Here is a 17,574-nt window from a genome sequence, read left to right on the forward strand (position 1 = left end):
AACCCCATCTGTTTTCACTTAGAAAAATCCTATGGAACTTTTACCAAAATATTTTTTCCCCTCTTAAATTGAAAAACAGCCATTTGTTTCCCTGTGCTTAATAGAAATGCAGAGAAATGTATAGTTTCTGAAGATAAATGCTTCTCAAAAAGCCACCGGTTTGCAAGCTTTCACATCCTGCTGAAGAAAGAAGCTAGGTGCAGTTTCATAGTGAGGCTTAGGCTGTGTTTCATTTTAGGTTTGTGGAGACAGGCAGGGCAGCTCTCCCTCATGAAGCTTTGTGCTGCTTATTTGTCTCACCTCTTAACTCCTAGTGTCAAACAGAAGCAGTCATGGGAGCCAGGACCATAAGTACAAGCAACACCCTCATCACTGGATACCAAAGTCAAGTTTACCCCATATTTACCTTATTACGCCCAGTGAAGCAGGCTTTCCAGCTTCAGCAGGAGACATGAAGACTTCTTTAGCTGCTTGTCTCCAACAGATGTGTTTGATGATGCTGAAGCATCTAGTTTCTCTCCCACTTGGTATACAGGGTCCTGGGGTATACGTTAGATAACTCAGCTACCCTGAGCATGGAATGGCCTCACTCACTGTAGTTTTATTACATTCCTGGAAGTGCAGCAAAGTCATTCAGACATTTCTTAAAAAGTTAAGTATTTGTTTCTGCACACAGGTTTCAGGGAGAACTAGCTATAAAGGTCCTAAGAGTAAAAGGAAAAAGGGATTCTCAAAGACACACCACTGGCTGATTTGCTTTCTTCCTATGTTCAAAACTTCACATTTAATCTGTGAGGTACATTCAAGATTTATACTTTTTCTCTTCATAATATTCAACAGCACCAAGCATTTTTATTGTAAAAATGGCTCATGCCTTGAGTTGTATTAAAAGTCACAATTCTCTGCAGTTCTGTGAACCTCTGCAACTGATTGTATTGGGATTGAGCAATAAAACAGGCAGCAGCTGTAGCCAGACTGGAAACGTATGCAAGCTATGTAATTTCAGTTGTAGTGTGCCCGTTAACATGGTTTCTGCTGTATAAACTGCTTCCTTGTATTTGTATGATCTCACTTGAGTTGGTGCTTGACATGACTATCTGAAAGACTCAGTGGAGCACCAATAAAAATCTCTTCCACATCTTTAAGCTATTGACAACATGCAGAGTTGGAGGAACCTTTCAATAAGTGGTCCAGGAAGCCACAAGGGTTTGGCTCTAACAGGCTAAGAGAAGACTCTCCGGACTTTGCTCTGAGCTCCTGTTTCTCCCATGAACCATGTTCATCCTGAACTAGCACCCACCCAGAAAGGGATCCTCTTGTTTCGTTTCATTCAGCTATTTCCTGACTTTAAAGATGAAAATGATCAGCTCTAAGAATTTTTGCTAGATGCGTATCTTTTTGTGCATCGACATCAGCAAAACTTGTAATGAAAAATCTAGTCTTTAAGTTAGGGGTATGTCTTCCCAGTTACTCACTTTGTGCTACAAGGTCATATGCTCAGGGACACATTCTTACCCAGTGGTATCCATCAGGCTACAAAATGTAGCCAAGATTTGTATATGGCTTCCTCTCTTGTTATCACAATGAAAAACTACTGATACCCATGCACTGGTTCATATATTTCCTAGTGGAGAATTATGGTAGTAAAATGCTAACCTTCTTCAGAGCAACACACAAACTCTGCCAGGAGCTGGAAGCCAAAGTCAAAAGTCCAAGTTAAATGTTTAAAACAGTACTAGGTCTCTAAAGCAAGTAGTCTTAACAATTTGAATGCCTTACTTGGACAACTTATTAACTCTTCTAGGAAATCCAGCATAGATGTGTTGTTCAACATAGGGAACTGCTTGCCAGTGATCCAAAGTGCAGTTTTAGTTATACAGAGAACCTACAACCCATGATGGGCTTCATAAGAGCTCAGATAATGCTAGTGTAAGTTTTCCAGTTAGGGAGCCTTTTCTTTTTTGACTTAAGATGCTGCTTTTCCCCAAATGGCAGGCAAATACATTGTAGATAAAGCATATCTGATTTTCTAGAAACAAGCTAAAAAACAAATCATGCACCCATACTTGTGCTATCACTACAGACAAGGCTATGTTTGTTTGTATGATGTATGGAGTTCTCTACTGAGTTCTTTGGTGTATTTTCTTAAAAATGAAACCGTCAACCTGGCATGTATGAGGAGCTTTTGCCCAGTCCCTTGAAAGGAATGTTATCTCAAAGGTTTCTGCAGCAACAAATCCATCCTAAAAAAAAGAGGATGCAGTGTGGTACAGCAGACATAGACCTCACTCACGGAAGGACAGAATAACCACTATAGCCTCAGCAAGCCAGCAGCATCTGTTATAGAGGAGGTGGTGTCAGAAAAACTAAGAAAAATGCTCTCACCTGCTCCTGTCCGTGGGACAGAAGGCCAAATACCAGAAGAGTGACTACAGCTCAAAACACCAAATTCTCACTGGTCACTGCAGCAAAAGGCTCTGAACTATCATATTGAAGTGTAAATACTGAGAGGACAGACCACATCTTCAAGACTATATTCAGCATCCCTAACATGGCCATTCTTTTCCCACAATAAATAAGGCCTGAAATTCTTAGCATACTCTGAGTAGTTCTGACAATAAAGTAAACTATCCTCAGTGCCCAGGCAGGAACCAAGGCACAAAGGGTGAGTCCCTTGCTTTAAGTCAAAGCCTCATAGTTGACCATATTGGACTTTATAGCAGACTAGCAAGTGCCATATATCTAAACTTGCATGTTCTGATACCAGCCAGACCAGATCTGCACAAGAAAGCCCCTGTTGCTGCAGGCCTGATGGGCACACCATGTCCATTCGAGGAGTTTCTGCATGTCAGGCAAGTGAACATAATGCCAATCTGGGACTGGAGCACCATGTGGCACACTGCCTGGACACTGCCCTACTAGGTAGCAAAGGTATAACAAGCTGAGATGACTGGGAAATTGGCTTCACAAGCAAAATATTCACCTTTACTAACATGCTAGCATGGGCACTCAGCCTATGTCTGTAGTAACTCACTCTAAAAAATGTTATCAGTACTGACAACGGTGAACATGCCTTCAGAAAGTCTCTCATCAACCTACTAGGTAGTGCAAATGAAAAATGAAACCTACAGGCAGGTTCCACAGACTACCCCAACTGGCAGGCATCAATTCTCAGGAGGGCACAGCATCCTCCAAGCTGAAGGTCTCGCTGCCATGCGTCACATTTTCTGTCTGTCCTGGGTGAAAGTGAGGTAGCCCCTAACATTGTCAAGGGGTGTTGTGCTTCTTTCAAAAAAGAGCTTTCAGAACCAGTTTTAGACAAAGCTGCTACGCTAAGACCTGTGAAGTTGCTCATCAGACCACAGGATGCCAGGGTGGTTGTAAACTTTGCAAATAATTTGCGTGTTCACATTTTGTGGCGCCTGAAATATCAAATGCCTTTCTTAAAGGGATGCCAAAGCCGAGGGCTTGCACTGCTCTGACACCAGGAACCGGGAGAAAGCACAGCCCGGTACAGAATCCCAGCATGGCACAACAGTGCTGAGAGAGCCCTGCAGCAGGGGGAGGGAAGGCGCTTCAGGGATTTTCTTAAATACAGGTTTGGGAAGCAAATACACCTCCTCTGGAAAGAGATGCCTGGCACCTGCACTGCTCCTCGCCTCACCCCAGTTATTATTTAAAGTTACAAAGTTGTTAGACAAAGTTATAAAATTAGAAATCAAAGTTTTAATTTTGTAATCCGAAATTCCGAAATCATAATCCAAATGTTACAAAATTATAACCCGAAGCTGCAGTCACAACTCAAGTTACAAAGTTACAACTCAAAGCGATGCCTCTAACAACGAGTTAAAACGTTAAAACGCAAGGCTCGAGCTCTAACCTAAAATTCCCAAGTTGCAATGCGGAATTACAACTATAAGCCATTCGGAAAGTTTCAAAACAAAACCCAGCCCCATGAAAACCTGTTCAAGACCCAGCCGGAGCTCGCTCCGAGCTAACCTAAAACAAGCCGGAGCTCTGTGCGCTGCAACAGAGTTTGCTGGGAGGGTTTTATTTTCCCTCCGGTTCCTCTTTTAGTATTAAACCGAGAAAGCCAGCAAGGGAGGGCGGACCAAGAAAAAACAAACAAACAATAAAACCAAAGAAAAAGGGCCTGAAGCGCGCCCCCCCTCTCCCCCCGACTCCACTCACAGCCGTAGCAGGGCCGCTGCAGGGGCGCCAGCTCCTCATGGTGCATCCTGCCGCCGCCGGGAGGGACGGCGCCGGCTGCCGCCCGCCCTTCTTATGCGCGGCCTCGGCCCCGCTGATTTGCTGCGCCCGCGGCCGCGACCGCCCCGCGCGGGGCCGAGGCCACCCGAGGCGGCTCCGCGCAGAGCCGTGGGGCGCCGCCGACCGGGAGACGCGCGCCTGTGCCGCGGGCGAGGGGCGTCTGCGGGGAGGGGGTGGGCGGGAGAGGGAAGAAAGGGAGGAAAAACAAGGAAAAAGGAACCAAAGAAAAGAAGAAAAGAAAAAAGAAGGCGAAAAGAACGGGGGGAACCCAGATCAAAAAGCAGAAAAAGAATAAAAAAAATCCCCAAACCAAAAAAGCAAAGAAAAGCAAAACAAAATCAAAAAGAAAAAAGGCACCCCCCAAACCAAAACGCCCTTAAACCAAAAAGCAGAGAGAATGGAAAAACAAAAATTAAAAAAAAAAAAAAAGGAAAAAAAAAAAGCAGCAACTCCCTCAACAAAAAAAGCAATTTAAAAAGAAAAAAAAAAAAAGGCAATTAAAAAACCCCAGTCTTCTAGTCCCACGACGTGAAAGACCAAGGCACCCAGGACTCCCTCCTGCAATTTTGCTCTTTTGAAAAACTCTCATCCTCAACAAACTGTTTTTGCCTGGCCAGAAAGCCACTTCCACGATCTGCAGGGCACCTTTGGAGTGGGATGCGCCTACGTGGGCCTGTCCCATTTTGGTGACCATTTCTGAGGGCTTTTGCAAGGAGGCGGGGCATGTGCCTGTGTTCATGGCTTCTCTGGAGGGTGTCCCTGGTATCCTCAGAAGTGGCTTGATTTTGGACAGCAGAGGAACAAATCCATGGGACAAAGATTCCTGTTTTGTGGTCACATGCTCCGAGGTGACATCTGAAATGCACCTGAAGATGGGCAGGGGTAGGGGCTTCTCAAATACAGGTGTATTATAGGGCAGGACCATATCTTCCTGGCAATCTCTAAGCCCCAGTCATGAAGTTTCCTGAAAAATGGAGCGTGTAACAATGTCTGTGCACAGCAACAACCTGCCTCACAAAGCGCGTGGGACATGATGCAGCTGAGCATGCTTGTGGTTTAATGCATAGCAAGGTGCCAGGTGACTCTTGATGGGTGTTTGTAGATTATCTGGAAGATTTCGGTCATTTCTGTTTCAAAATAAACCAGTGCTGGATCTATAGAGTCTCCTCTGCAGTTTTCCACAGGTTTGAGAACTGTGTCTGTAGGTTGCAAGGCCCTCATTCTGTGCATTCTCTGTCTCTGGCTGTGTTGGGCATGGCTTACAGGTTAAAAACGGGGGGGGGGGGGGGGAAGACATTCCTGGTAGTAATTAAAACATGGATTATTCAGGGGGAAAGGACTGAAAGAATACAGGAGTAAAATGACACCCAGCGGGGAACACTGTTACTTTTCTTGAGATAGTTTTGATTTTCTTTGCTCCCTTTCCTCCATCCCTAGAGCCCAGGGATCAGGACTTACTATAAAGGCGTGTGATGCAGGCACCAGTAAAGCCACAGTCCACCCTTGGCTTTCTGAATGTTTTCTTGAATTTTACACAATCACCCATTTACTTGTTTCTCCTCTTATAAAAGAAAGAAAGTGGGTGACCAAATCCAACATGGAAATGAAGAAATATTCTTCTACGGTTTAAAGTGCATTTGAGTTGATTGAAAACTTTACATTTGCTTTAAATGACCATTTTTACTGCCTTCTATACTGTTATACTTAGCCTAAGTCAAGAAAATGTCAAAGAACACTTTCTCTATTTCTTTTATTCTTTAGTCAAAATCAGATACATCAAAGTTTTCTTTAAAATATTTTCTCTGACTAAAATCAAGTGGCCTTGTCCTCCTTAAAAGCTAATTTTTGACAGAGCTGCATCATATTTTAAATGACAGTGCTTCTCTCCTGAAAAACTCTCAGACTGGTCTGCAGGGTACATAGATGTGGTATGACACGGTAGCAGGGGGGTCTCTCTCCTTGAGGAACCATCTGGCAAAGCCCTGGAGGGTCTCCACAGGACAGTGCCAGTGTTTGGTGTGATTTCTTGCTCCCTCACTCATTGTGGTTGGAAAGACAAAGGTGTGTGTAGCCATGGTGTCACATGCATGTATGTTGACACCGGCTGCTGAGAAAATGCTGATCTTTGTCTCCTCAGCCTCTCTACCTGCAACATGTCCTCTCTCTCCTCCACCCCATGGCTCCCCTTGCCCTGGGTTGGCATTGGCATTTTTGTCACCACAGGGGACTCAGCTAATTGATCCAGAAGAAAAAATGACTTTTTTCTTTTGATAGGGTTATTTCTCAGTCCAGCAGTTCCTCCATCACTTTCACCCATTTGCCTCTCGAATGTGAGTGCCAGCACAGAGCAGGGCACAGCCTGTGGGGAGAAATGAAAGGCCAGGGTAGAGAGAAATGAGAGTGTTTTTTTGGCAGTGGCAACCTCCATAATGCTTGCAGAACAACAGGCACAACAGGAACCAAATGCTCTCAGCAGGATATAAGACAGGTAAGAGAATATTAGAGTAACAAGCAAACAGCCACGTGGGTCTGCTCACGACCTTTTGCATTAGATTTGCTAATCCCTGGTTTTCCAACTTAAAAGGAAAACACCATCAGTTGTTCATGGCATGAAGATTTAGACAGATCCCTCTGGCAGGAACCAGGCAGAGGGATTGCAGCTTGCCCCTACAAAGCTGCCAGGTACTGCATGTCAGGTGGGGGAGTAGCCCCTCTGCACCTCTCTGCTCTCCTTCCTCCTTCTTGACTTGCGGAAAAAAGACTCTACAACTCCAATAGAGTTATACAGCAGGTATGTTCACTCCGGCGCCGGGGTGCAAGGGGATTTCTCCACAAAGCTTGCACACCCACCGCACATTTTACCAGAAACTTATAGAGTGTGGATATACATATTCATTGGATTACATAACACAAACATCCATATACATAAGTGAGGCTGGGTTAGCTCTAGAGGCTGGTGTCAGCAGTTTATGTTCTCTTTGCACCTGCGCATTGCCTCCTGGGGGGCGTCTCCGGGGGTCTGTTGGAGGAAGGCTCACAGTCCTCCTCACCTTGTACTTCTCCTCGGAGCATGTGCAGATTCTCTTAGCCAATTTCTTGAATAACAAGAGTGGTTCCCACTGGTTTACCACCTCTATCTTATCTAAAAGCACCAGTCTATTAATTTCTACCACCCATATATGGCTATCTATCCATAAACTTGCTAGAACACATCTGCTTTCCAAGGACAAGAAACATTTGTGCCGAACATAGTAATTCTTGGTAAGTTTCCACAGAAAACTGCTTTGTTTTAATGAACACAGTAGCAGTAGCCTTTGGTAAGCTTCCACAGAACAGTCTGGGCAAGCAGGATTATTAAGCAGTATTCAGAAATCATTATAAGTTGCTATAAGTAAATAAGTTGCAAAGCAGGTGATCATTTCGTTATATCATTCTTCCCCTGCTGAAGTGTCACCGCAGCTGCACCCAGCACCTGCTCAGCTGGCTGGAAAGTTTCCCTGAAGAAAGACAGCACACCATGTATTCTCCCACTGTCTTGTGGGAACCTGATTGCAGTAAATGTTGTAAAATCAACCACAGACTTCTAGTCAGCCTACACCAGGCCTAAGGCTGTGGACTATATTCTCTTTTAAGTACTGAAGCGCTCTACATTTATAGTTACTAAAAATCATGCACTTAAGAAATCAGTGTAGTCAGCTATCTAGAGTAAATGTTTGAATGTGAACATTTCCTGTTCACACATTGTGGCCTTTAATGGAGCTTAAGATCAATGTCCTCACTGTATTATCAAGGACATTGTGCTGTGGATAATGTGTTTCCCACTGCATTCTTGCTAACAGTCCAGCTCCAGCCTCCATACCTGCCTGTGAGTAAAGCAATGCACCACCATAGGGAGAAAATGTGGGAGCAAACTTGAGTTGAATGGGCTGTATTTTAATACACTGACTTTATTTTCAGAGGCAGCTATGGACTGCTCCAGATCTAACAGGAAAACAAGCTGACGGAAAACTGAGAGGAGGGAGGGATGAAAATGTACTCTTCCTACACTTCATTGCCTGCAGTTGGATCAAAAATACTGCAGAGGCCTCTGTTACTTCATGTTTCCTGACAGTCCTGTTGTGTACAAAAGGATTTTATATGGCAAAGGATATTGATATTTGAAATTCTTGGGTGGCTTATGTAGCAGTGACGCAGTAATTAGAGACACAGGCTTTTTGTTGGAAACAGCAGCTTTAATGTCACTTTTTCTGTGACAATACTTTTATTTTATTGGTAAATCATATATCTCGGCTGGCTGCATTTGCCCTACAGAAAGGAAAAATGCATTTGCTACTTTAAAGGTGTTTGGGGTTTTGTTTTTCTATTATGTATTGCAGAAAAAGAACATGTTCCTTTTATTTTCACAGGAGAGAAAGCCTGGGCTGGAGACAGTGCCTTGGTAAGCAGGAGTGGGGAGCTGCTCCTTGGGTGGGTCAGCCTGAACCTGTGCAGTACAATACAGAAGGAGATTAGCTTCAGGCAGGCTCCCATTTATCACAAGGATCTTTTTGATTGTTTCCTTCATTCAGCTAATTAAAGGCTGACAGCCTCAAGCTGGACTTGCCACACTGGCTCTTGTGCAGACCCAATAACAGTGTGTCATAACCAAAAATGTCCAGCCGTCCTTTACGCTCTCCATGCATCCAGCAGATCTTTCCCTGACCGGTGGGATGGACCCCGGGTGCCTCAGCATGGTAGGACGGTCCCTTCAGCCCTGATGGACGTCAGAGGTGGCTGAAGGGACGGTGACTCACAGAGGTGGCAGTGGCAGAGCTGGTCCCCTGTGTGCTACTGAGGATTTCAGTGGGAACGTCAGGTGAACTCAGATTAATAATTTTGCATAAACTGCAGTGAAAAGGCCATGACTCTGTGTTTATGAATCCAACGAAAAGGTCAAGAGCCGCTTAAGGCAACGTTAGGAAACATAAAATCGGGAAATGCCCCCTCAGTGCAGCTGCCCCTACAGTTTGCCATGGGTCTTGCAAGCGGCTGCCTCCACAGGGAAAGGGATCAGCTGTGGGGATCAGCACGGGGAACCGGGCTGGGTTGCAGCCTCTCCCTCAGCACGGTGTTCATGTTACATGTTGTTTATTGTCATGAGGTAAGTAAACAAATAAGTCATCACATAATTGGCCACAGGGATCCCTGGAAAAAAACACAGCCAGTGTCAGTGGGGAGGCTGTAACTCCCCTGCTCAGGAAAAACAAGCGAGGGGCACTGCTTGCCTCTGCTCCCTCCCTTGTGTGCCCAGAGGGGAGAGGCGACTGCGCAACCCAGCACTCTCCTTCCTCAATTACCCTCTCAGCTCTTCCCTTCCAATGAGTGAGGGCGGGCCTGTGGTCACAGCAGAAACCCTAACTAAAAGAATTATATTAAGCTCAGGCTAGACCAGAGATATGTCAAAGCATCCAAAAGAAATGTGAGATGGCAAACTGAATGGGTGGGTAAAATGGAGACCTGAAGCAGAAGTGTTGAAGTGCTTTTCTCTCTCAGCAACAACAGTCCTTCCTGTTGAGGAAGTGATTTTAACTTCTGAACTGTCCTGGCATACAGTTGGAGGCAACACTGAATACCAAAACTCAAAGTCTAGAGGAACACATTCCTCAGATTTTATAACATCTGCTAGGGTGAGCCAAGGTAGTTGGAAATATGCCTAACTGAGCCCTGTTGGACATCAATCTGGGAAGAAAAAAAAAAAAGTTCTTATTTGTCTTGAAATTGAAAACCCAGTTTTTAAAAAGAAAATAGTTTGTGGGATGGAGGGAAAATAAATGTGGGTAACTTTGAGCCAAATTTTTAAAGAAACCAGAAGATGTGTTTTAAAATGTGCACAGAGAAGTATGCTTTCTATAGCACTGACATCTGACAAAGAACATGATTAGAGAAATTACTTCAGCATCAGAAATCTGTCATCTTTCTACCACCTGCAAATCTCGTGTTTGCCTTAAAGCTGCAGCTATCAAAGTAATGAGGTGCTTAAGCACCTGCACTTAAGCTATTCTGAGGAAAAGATCCTTTCTAGACCTTGTGTTTTGAGGGAAAACCTGCAAATGCATTCCTGAAAATATCAAAAGCCATTTTGTCACTTTTGTAAGTAAAACCTCATGATTTCCATGTCAGTGCCATGAATCCAAGAATTTGAATTAAAACACTGACCCCCTGGCAACAGCAATACTGTGACTCTGAAGTGTCTCTTCCCAGGTCCCAAACCACACCTTACAAACTGTAGAAGCACCACTCACGCTGATGCTGTTGTACTCGTGGTGCTGTCTGTAGGGCCACACACTATTATCTCAGTCATGGGACTGAGCTGACTTAATGTTCCTCTTCCCCGACCAAAAGATTTTTTTTCTCAGAAGCCAGTTCAGCTCCCGAAGAACTGCTTAAGTATAAAAGAGGGAGTAGTGATGTGTCCTGTGCTGAAAGTGAGAAGCAGTAGTGGGGTGGGAATACTGAGTTATCTTACAGCTTCCTGCATCTACCTCTAATTGCTCCATGTTATACATCATAGCCTTACCTAAAGTACATTTCTAAGGTGTACTTTTATATGTCCTTTGCTATCATGTGAGATTTTCCTCCGCTTTTCCCATCCTGGCAAGACTTGGTTAAATCCTGTCTGCTAAGGTACCTAAGAAACCTGTTTCTCTGCTTGAACAGGTTTAAAAAAGAAGTATTTGTTCAAAATGCCTTGGACAAATGCCCTGATTCCTGCAAAAGTGGCAAGAGTTTAGCAAGACAGAGGTGGAAATCTTTCTGCAAGGACTCTGCCAGCAAAGATCTTTTTCCATTTGCCTACTGGAATAAATATTTATTCATTTAACAGTATACTTCGGAGTGGAGTGACTCTCCTTGACTAGACATAATGGATGACCATAAAAATTAATGCAGAACTGTTTGAAATCAGAGAACATCTGTGCTTGGCTGCAGCTCACAGATTCAGCAAAAAAGCATTCTTTATCAGTTAGTTTGTATATAGCAAAGATAAAATCTTGATTGTTTCCTCACATGTTATCCACAAACAATACGTGGTCTGCTTGTGGCGGTGTTTCTTTTTGGGAAGGATTTTTTTGGGTTTTAAGGTTGGGTTTTTTCTTTGGTTTTGTAATACAGCATCTGTGTGCTTCTTTGTGATTGCATGTGCTTAGCAATGTTTCCACTCCACTAAAAGTCTATGCATTATTCACTCATTAATGTATTATTTATTTATTACTCTCAAGGCAGAGTGCTGGGGGCTTTGCATTTACAGTGTATCAAGTGACAGCTAAGGCAACCCTACAACTATTTCTTGCCTGCCAACAGTTGCCCCACAGATAAAGCACAGGCTGAACTCTCATGGATTTCCACTAGACTAATTCTGGTCTTCTTATTTCCACCACTTTTCAGCTGGCACAGCTCCAGCCTTTTGAAAAGCTCCTCATTATTCACATTAGTGTAAAAAAAAGAAGAACATGTCTAAAAGACTGAAAAATTCAGGCTCTGGGAGACTCAGTGAGGAGAGCTAATTCCAGCATCCAGGACCCTTCACAGGGAACACAATGTCAGCAGCCTCCTCTTATTTAAATCAAAATGGCTTCAGTTTGAATTACACTCCTGGAAGTGGCATTGTTGTTTTTCTAAGGGAAAAAGGGTGTTCCTCAGATGACCAGATCCCAAATCAATTGCAGCAGCAGTAGTAAAATCAGCATATGAAATTTCAGGTAAAAATGAACCAGAAGCCTGTGTAGGTTGGGGAGTGCTGGGATCTTGACACTGGTTCATTGGGTTATGGCAGCACCACTTTTGGAGAGGCCTGGAGCCACCCTCTGCTCAAGACTTGTCCCACCAAAACACATGGCAGAGGTGAGCCGGCGTCTGGCTCAGGACACTTTGCTTACCCTTCTCATGAGACGTGTGGTACCCACGCAGTGGGTTTACTCACAAGTGAAGGATCTCAGTCTGCTTCTGGGCAATGACAGCTGAAACTCTCTCTGAGCATTATATTAATAGTGTCTTTCCTAATCCTTTTAATTAGTTCTTCTTCCTACTCCACCTGTAGGTCAGATTGGCAATTGCACTGTTTCAACAATTGGCCCTGTTTATTTTCTATAACCAGATTACTGTCAGTAAAATCCCTTGACATGGCCAGAGTTAATGTTTCCACATAGGGAGGAGGGTCCTGTGTCGTTGTGAACAGATATTTTTCCTTGGTTTCAACATTCATGTAACAATAACAATGCAAAGTAATATATTTAATTACAGATGACTTCTTAGACAGATGTGTGCTCTTATCCACTTTTGTTACTTTCAGTTTATGGCCAGTCAATAGTTCTGATGTACTTTTGCCAAGTCAAGTCTGGAGTTTTTCCCTGGTAACTGGAGTTCGTGTGCCCATGTATTCTGGTCTCTAACAATTAGGTATTTCATATATATTTTAGCTCAGAAAACACAGTATGACAGCCCTACCAAAGACTGGTGAGTTCACACTAGCAGCATAATACTGATATTGGTGTAACCCAAGACAATAGCAATATCCTACTGTTCTTTGGTCCTACTCCAACATCTTTACTAATAGCTAGTGACCTCTTTTTTTCTTTTTTTTTTTTTTTTTTTTTTTTTCTGAACAGATTCACCATTTTATTCAAATTTTAAAAGCTCTAATTTTAGGTAAAAACTGAAAGGAGAAAGTCAAACTCCTCCTGCATAATGAGGATTGGGCTGCTGAGTAATTGTTCTCAAGGAGCCTGAGCTTATTTTCCATATAATTTTACTGGACAGTAACAAAGCAATAATTTCTGTAACTCCTTATGAACAGAATGGGAGGGAGGGAGGGAGAAACATACTCATAGACAGCAGTTCACCAGAGGCCCAGACCTGCTGGACAGGAAATAAACGTGGGAAAAATGTTCCTAACTGATATGTAATCCTACATACCAAGAGGATTTGCTTTCAGATAGTCTAGTTCTACCACCAATGCTGCAACGCTGTTTGTAGGCAGAATCTGGAGTTTGCAAAGGAGTCCTCGGGGAAGTGTGTGCAAAGGCAAGTCATGTAGCAAATATAAGACTCCACTTATGGCTTCACTTCCAGGACACTGGATAATGTGGGTTACTCTTAGTTTTATCAGATTCCTCATTCCTAGTCTCTGTAAAGTCCACTCTGACTGCAAAGCAAAGAATGTTTTTATTTGAAGTCAAGAACCTCACGAGAGTCCTGGGGTTAAGTAGTTTGCAGTCTGTATGGACACACAACAAAATTAAATATGTTATGATCACAACAAAATTAAATATGTTATGATACAACCTGTTGTAAAATGCACAGTTCAGAGCTATTGTAACCACTGACAAAATCACTGTTGTTCTGCAATAATTCAACTCTGTGCATTATCATGAAACTTTTTTAATTAAAGTGTCATTTGCCTGTGGGTGAATTGAGATTAGGTCTGTAGCCTAGACTGTATCTGATCAGAATTCAGCCAAACTATCTGGATATCCAGGACATTGTAAGTGGTTACAGAAGGCATTTCACACTTCATTCTTGTAGCTAACGATTCTTAAGTACCTACTTTTTTTCAGCATTGGACAGTGTGTTTGAGGAATACTTTCACAATTTTGCATTCTGTGACTGTAAGTGCCACAGTCTGACTTTTCTGAAGGATAACAGAAGTTACTCGAGGATTGATAAGGCTGATACTGCTTTGTCTTCTGATTTTCAAAGCTGGAAACATTGCCTGGATTGATTAGTGTAGGCATTTCCAGATGTAGTTTGTTCAGGCATTACCAATGATGGCAGCAGCTGCAGCTTCTGCCTCTAGGTCTAATCCCATGGACAGCATCTGGCTTTCTGAGCAGAGGTCATATAGCACTTTGAAGACGGCAGTGTAGTCAATAGTGGTACACGGATCACAGCTGGCAAATCTTTGGTTTGCATATTTCAACAACTGATGTGGTCAAGCCCTTACTTGAAGCTCTATTCTCCTCTTTCAGGAAGTCTCTCCATAATTTGGCTTTTGGTGTCTTCCCAAGCTATTTTGCTCATACAACTTTAGTCTGCTATAGTAATACAAAACCATTACTGAAATCCTAATCAGACCAGTTAGGTCCACTCTGAGAGCAAGATGTGAAATGCATCTGCAGAAAGAGTGGATTCACCTGTATACTGTGAAAGAAAACATATAGAATGGTACGATTTTCAGCTCATCTTAATATTTTCAGGAAAGTCTACAAGGAACTTTAAGCCAATGTTTCTTTTCTCTGTTGTCAATGTAAAGTGTTATAAAAAAGTTCCAGAGATGACTAAATAGGATGGGAAGTGGTTCAGGTTAGATACCAATCTCACATTAGCCTAATATATCACGTGCGTAATTTTACAATTGCAATGGATTAAATAGTAATCATAGCCTAGTTGGCATCCTAGTGGAAAGCAAAGGATGTAGAGGATGCACATGATCTATTTTAACATTTGATCTCAGGTAACACAGAGCTGGCTACCACAAAATGCCTCCTCCTCTTACGTTTGCATCCACAGCCTCTATGTACTTGTCTTGTCTCACACAATATATAGACGCATACACACAGAGTGCTCTGAATTAAGCATCACCTTTTTGTTAGTGTAATTGTGTCAGCCAGGATTATATACATACGCTTGCAAAATTCTTCAGAGAAATGCAGTCCTACAAGCTGAAGTTTCCTTTTTGCAGGATTATGTGCTCCAACCCAAGATTCCCTGCTGCCAAAGGTTTTCTAGAGATTAGGGTGAAGTTTCTGAAAGGTAGCTGTGAAGAATATGTGTAAATCCTCTCCCACACTCCCTTTTGGATTGTTATCTTCTGCATAAAAGAGGTTTATTTCTTCCCAGAAGGAGAGTAGGAGACAAGCATAAAAGCTTCATCTCCACTAGAGGACGAGAGCAGTGCTACCAATTCCCTTCAATGCAGGTAGATGAGGGTGTACATCTAAGGAGACCTAAAATACAGAGTAGTACTTCTGTTGGTTGTACTTAATAAACAGAGAAAGTCTTTTCTTTGCTGTACCATATAAAAACTCTAGTTGCTAAAAGACAGTTGCAAATCATACATGTTCTTGGTTGTAGGGTTTTGTAAACAGTGTTCTTGCATGAGCTGAAAAATGCTTCAATTCACATGTAGCTTAACTTTTCCCTACTAGCGACACAGCTGAAGAGGCCTGTGTATTTTGTTTAGTCCATCATCTGTTTGGAATAACCTGTGTTTGGAAATGTATTTCCTATCCAGTTATGGAGATGGCAGAATATAAATAACTCAGCAGTTTTTCGTTATTTTAAAGCTACCACATCCGATCTGTTGAAGCTTTTCAGAGGCCTTTAGCGCATAAATACAATGAAGAACTAATGCTGCAGTGCTGCTTCAGTTTTTGGGGTTTTTTTTTTTGGTGAATACCAAGTTCTTATGGAACCATAGTTTATTGTATAAATTCCCATTGGCCTTTCGGATGCATGGATCATCATACCTTGCAGCAAAAGGCTTTTCATTTAGAGTTAGATTAGACTCTTTTGGTGATAACATACCCCTGCAGTGCAGTTATGTAGTGAAAGGGCAGATGTCTATTTTGTGCAATTATGTACTATAAAAATATGAATCCCAGATGGTTAACAAGAACTTTGTCTCTTGCAACCATAGCAACTTTTACTCTGTCTTTTTTTATGGTCATTTACATTTCTTTAACTTTACTAACTTGTTCCATGTTTTCTTTTAATACATGTTCAACCTCTGTTACAGGCACTAAAGATGAGATAGATAGAGAGCCTTTATAAAGAACTAATTAAGGTAAAACATCTGTTTTCAGTATTTTGTGGGTAGTGATGTATGATGTTCTGGCTATCATCACACCTGATATGTATTCATTGCAGAGAACAAATCTTTATTTGAATATAGTGGAGCAAAAAATGCCCCTTTATTAATCTGATGTACACTAAATAACTTTGCATTTGTTACATGGATGATAAATATTTGGCAGATAAATTTATAAACACTTCCACGTTTTATAGATTTATACTGTACACAGTCATCCTACACAGAGCATGCCCTTTCACAAGTATACAGACAGCTTTCCTCAGGGGACTTCATCAACACACTTGGTCAAACATTTTGGAAGTTGGCAATCTGATACAGAGGCGCATACTGGAAAGATGAGTTCACAATTGTGCCAGCCGGACTTGAAATGAAAAATTCAGAACTCCAAAAGAGAGAATTTATCAAGGCACACACATGCAAACACATATATACAATAGTGATGACTGTAACTTGCTTTACAGGAGATCATACACAGCAGTAAAGAAAACAAAGAAAGAAAGAAACAGAGAGGTCAGGACCATTGCCAAGATCTTGTTGGAGATTAGCCGATCTGTAAGTAAACATGAATAAACGGGAATTTGACTTCAAAGTAGCTCATTACCGTATATACAATATGTACATGTTTCCTCGCATTAAAAAATGGAGACTGTCAGAAATGGTTATGATTTCCTTGACAACATATGCACACTAACACACCTGCACTTTTGTACTTTAAAGACAGTTTGAAAAATTGAAAAATTGAAAAAACTGTCCCAGTTGTCTCAGAGCAGTTGGCAATTTGAGTGGAAGTTTAGTAGGAGAACCTGGGAGCAGAAAACAGCTCACAAAAAACTAGGAAAGAACACGTTTCCTTCTGTGGCTCAACATCAGAAAATGCTGACAAGTTTTTAAGAAAATCGGTAACATGACAATGACAATAATTTACAGTGAAGGCAAAGACGTCTACTTTCAGTACCTTGTCCTTGATGCCTGACTTCTGTGTGCCATTACACTGCAAAGGAAATGGACCACTTAAAAAAACCTATCTGATTATGTATAGTACATTGTTGTATGTATTTGAGGCCAAGTTTGAGATACAATTTAGTTGTCACAATGTTATGAAGCTGAGCCTAACACAGCAATTTTTTTGAAAGCTTTAATTGGGATTTTTAATACAATATTCTGTAGAAAATGGTTAAAATAAGCTGTCAGTTGATTTATTAGGCTTCCAGCACTGAATGCTATTAAAAATCCTTTTACTGTTTGGGAAACGTTACATTCATAGGAAAAAGCCAGGCTAAAATTATTCATGTTAAAAATAAAGGATAAAATAACACATTTTTCTCACAAGAGCAATTCCAGCATGACAGTATACACAATCATGTATTTAACAGTTTTGAAAGAGAAAGCTAAGATCCCGATCCTGCAAATTGCTTCATTGATTTAAACAGGGATCAGTTTATACACAAAATACTAGTTTC

The 17,574-nt window shown here is 42.0% G+C and overlaps 1 protein-coding gene across 5 annotated transcripts in view; it reads right to left on the reverse strand.

Annotated features, from left to right (window-relative positions):
* Positions 1-4,989, reverse strand: part of IQGAP2 (IQ motif containing GTPase activating protein 2) — a 131,866-nt gene extending 126,877 nt beyond the window's left edge. For 2 of the 5 annotated variants that reach the window (XM_074812126.1, XM_074812127.1), the window contains exon 1: positions 4,192-4,987. In XM_074812126.1, the coding sequence (XP_074668227.1) occupies positions 4,192-4,237 (46 nt within the window). In that variant the 5' untranslated portion in view covers positions 4,238-4,987. Of the gene's footprint in view, positions 1-4,191 lie in introns of all 5 variants that reach the window. The other 3 variants (XM_074812123.1, XM_074812128.1, XM_074812124.1) reach the window with 3 other exon arrangements.
* Positions 4,990-17,574: the final 12,585 nt, after the last annotated feature.

The sequence above is a fragment of the Strix aluco genome, chromosome Z, assembly GCF_031877795.1.
Source record: "Strix aluco isolate bStrAlu1 chromosome Z, bStrAlu1.hap1, whole genome shotgun sequence".
Classification (NCBI taxonomy): Eukaryota; Metazoa; Chordata; class Aves; order Strigiformes; family Strigidae; genus Strix; species Strix aluco.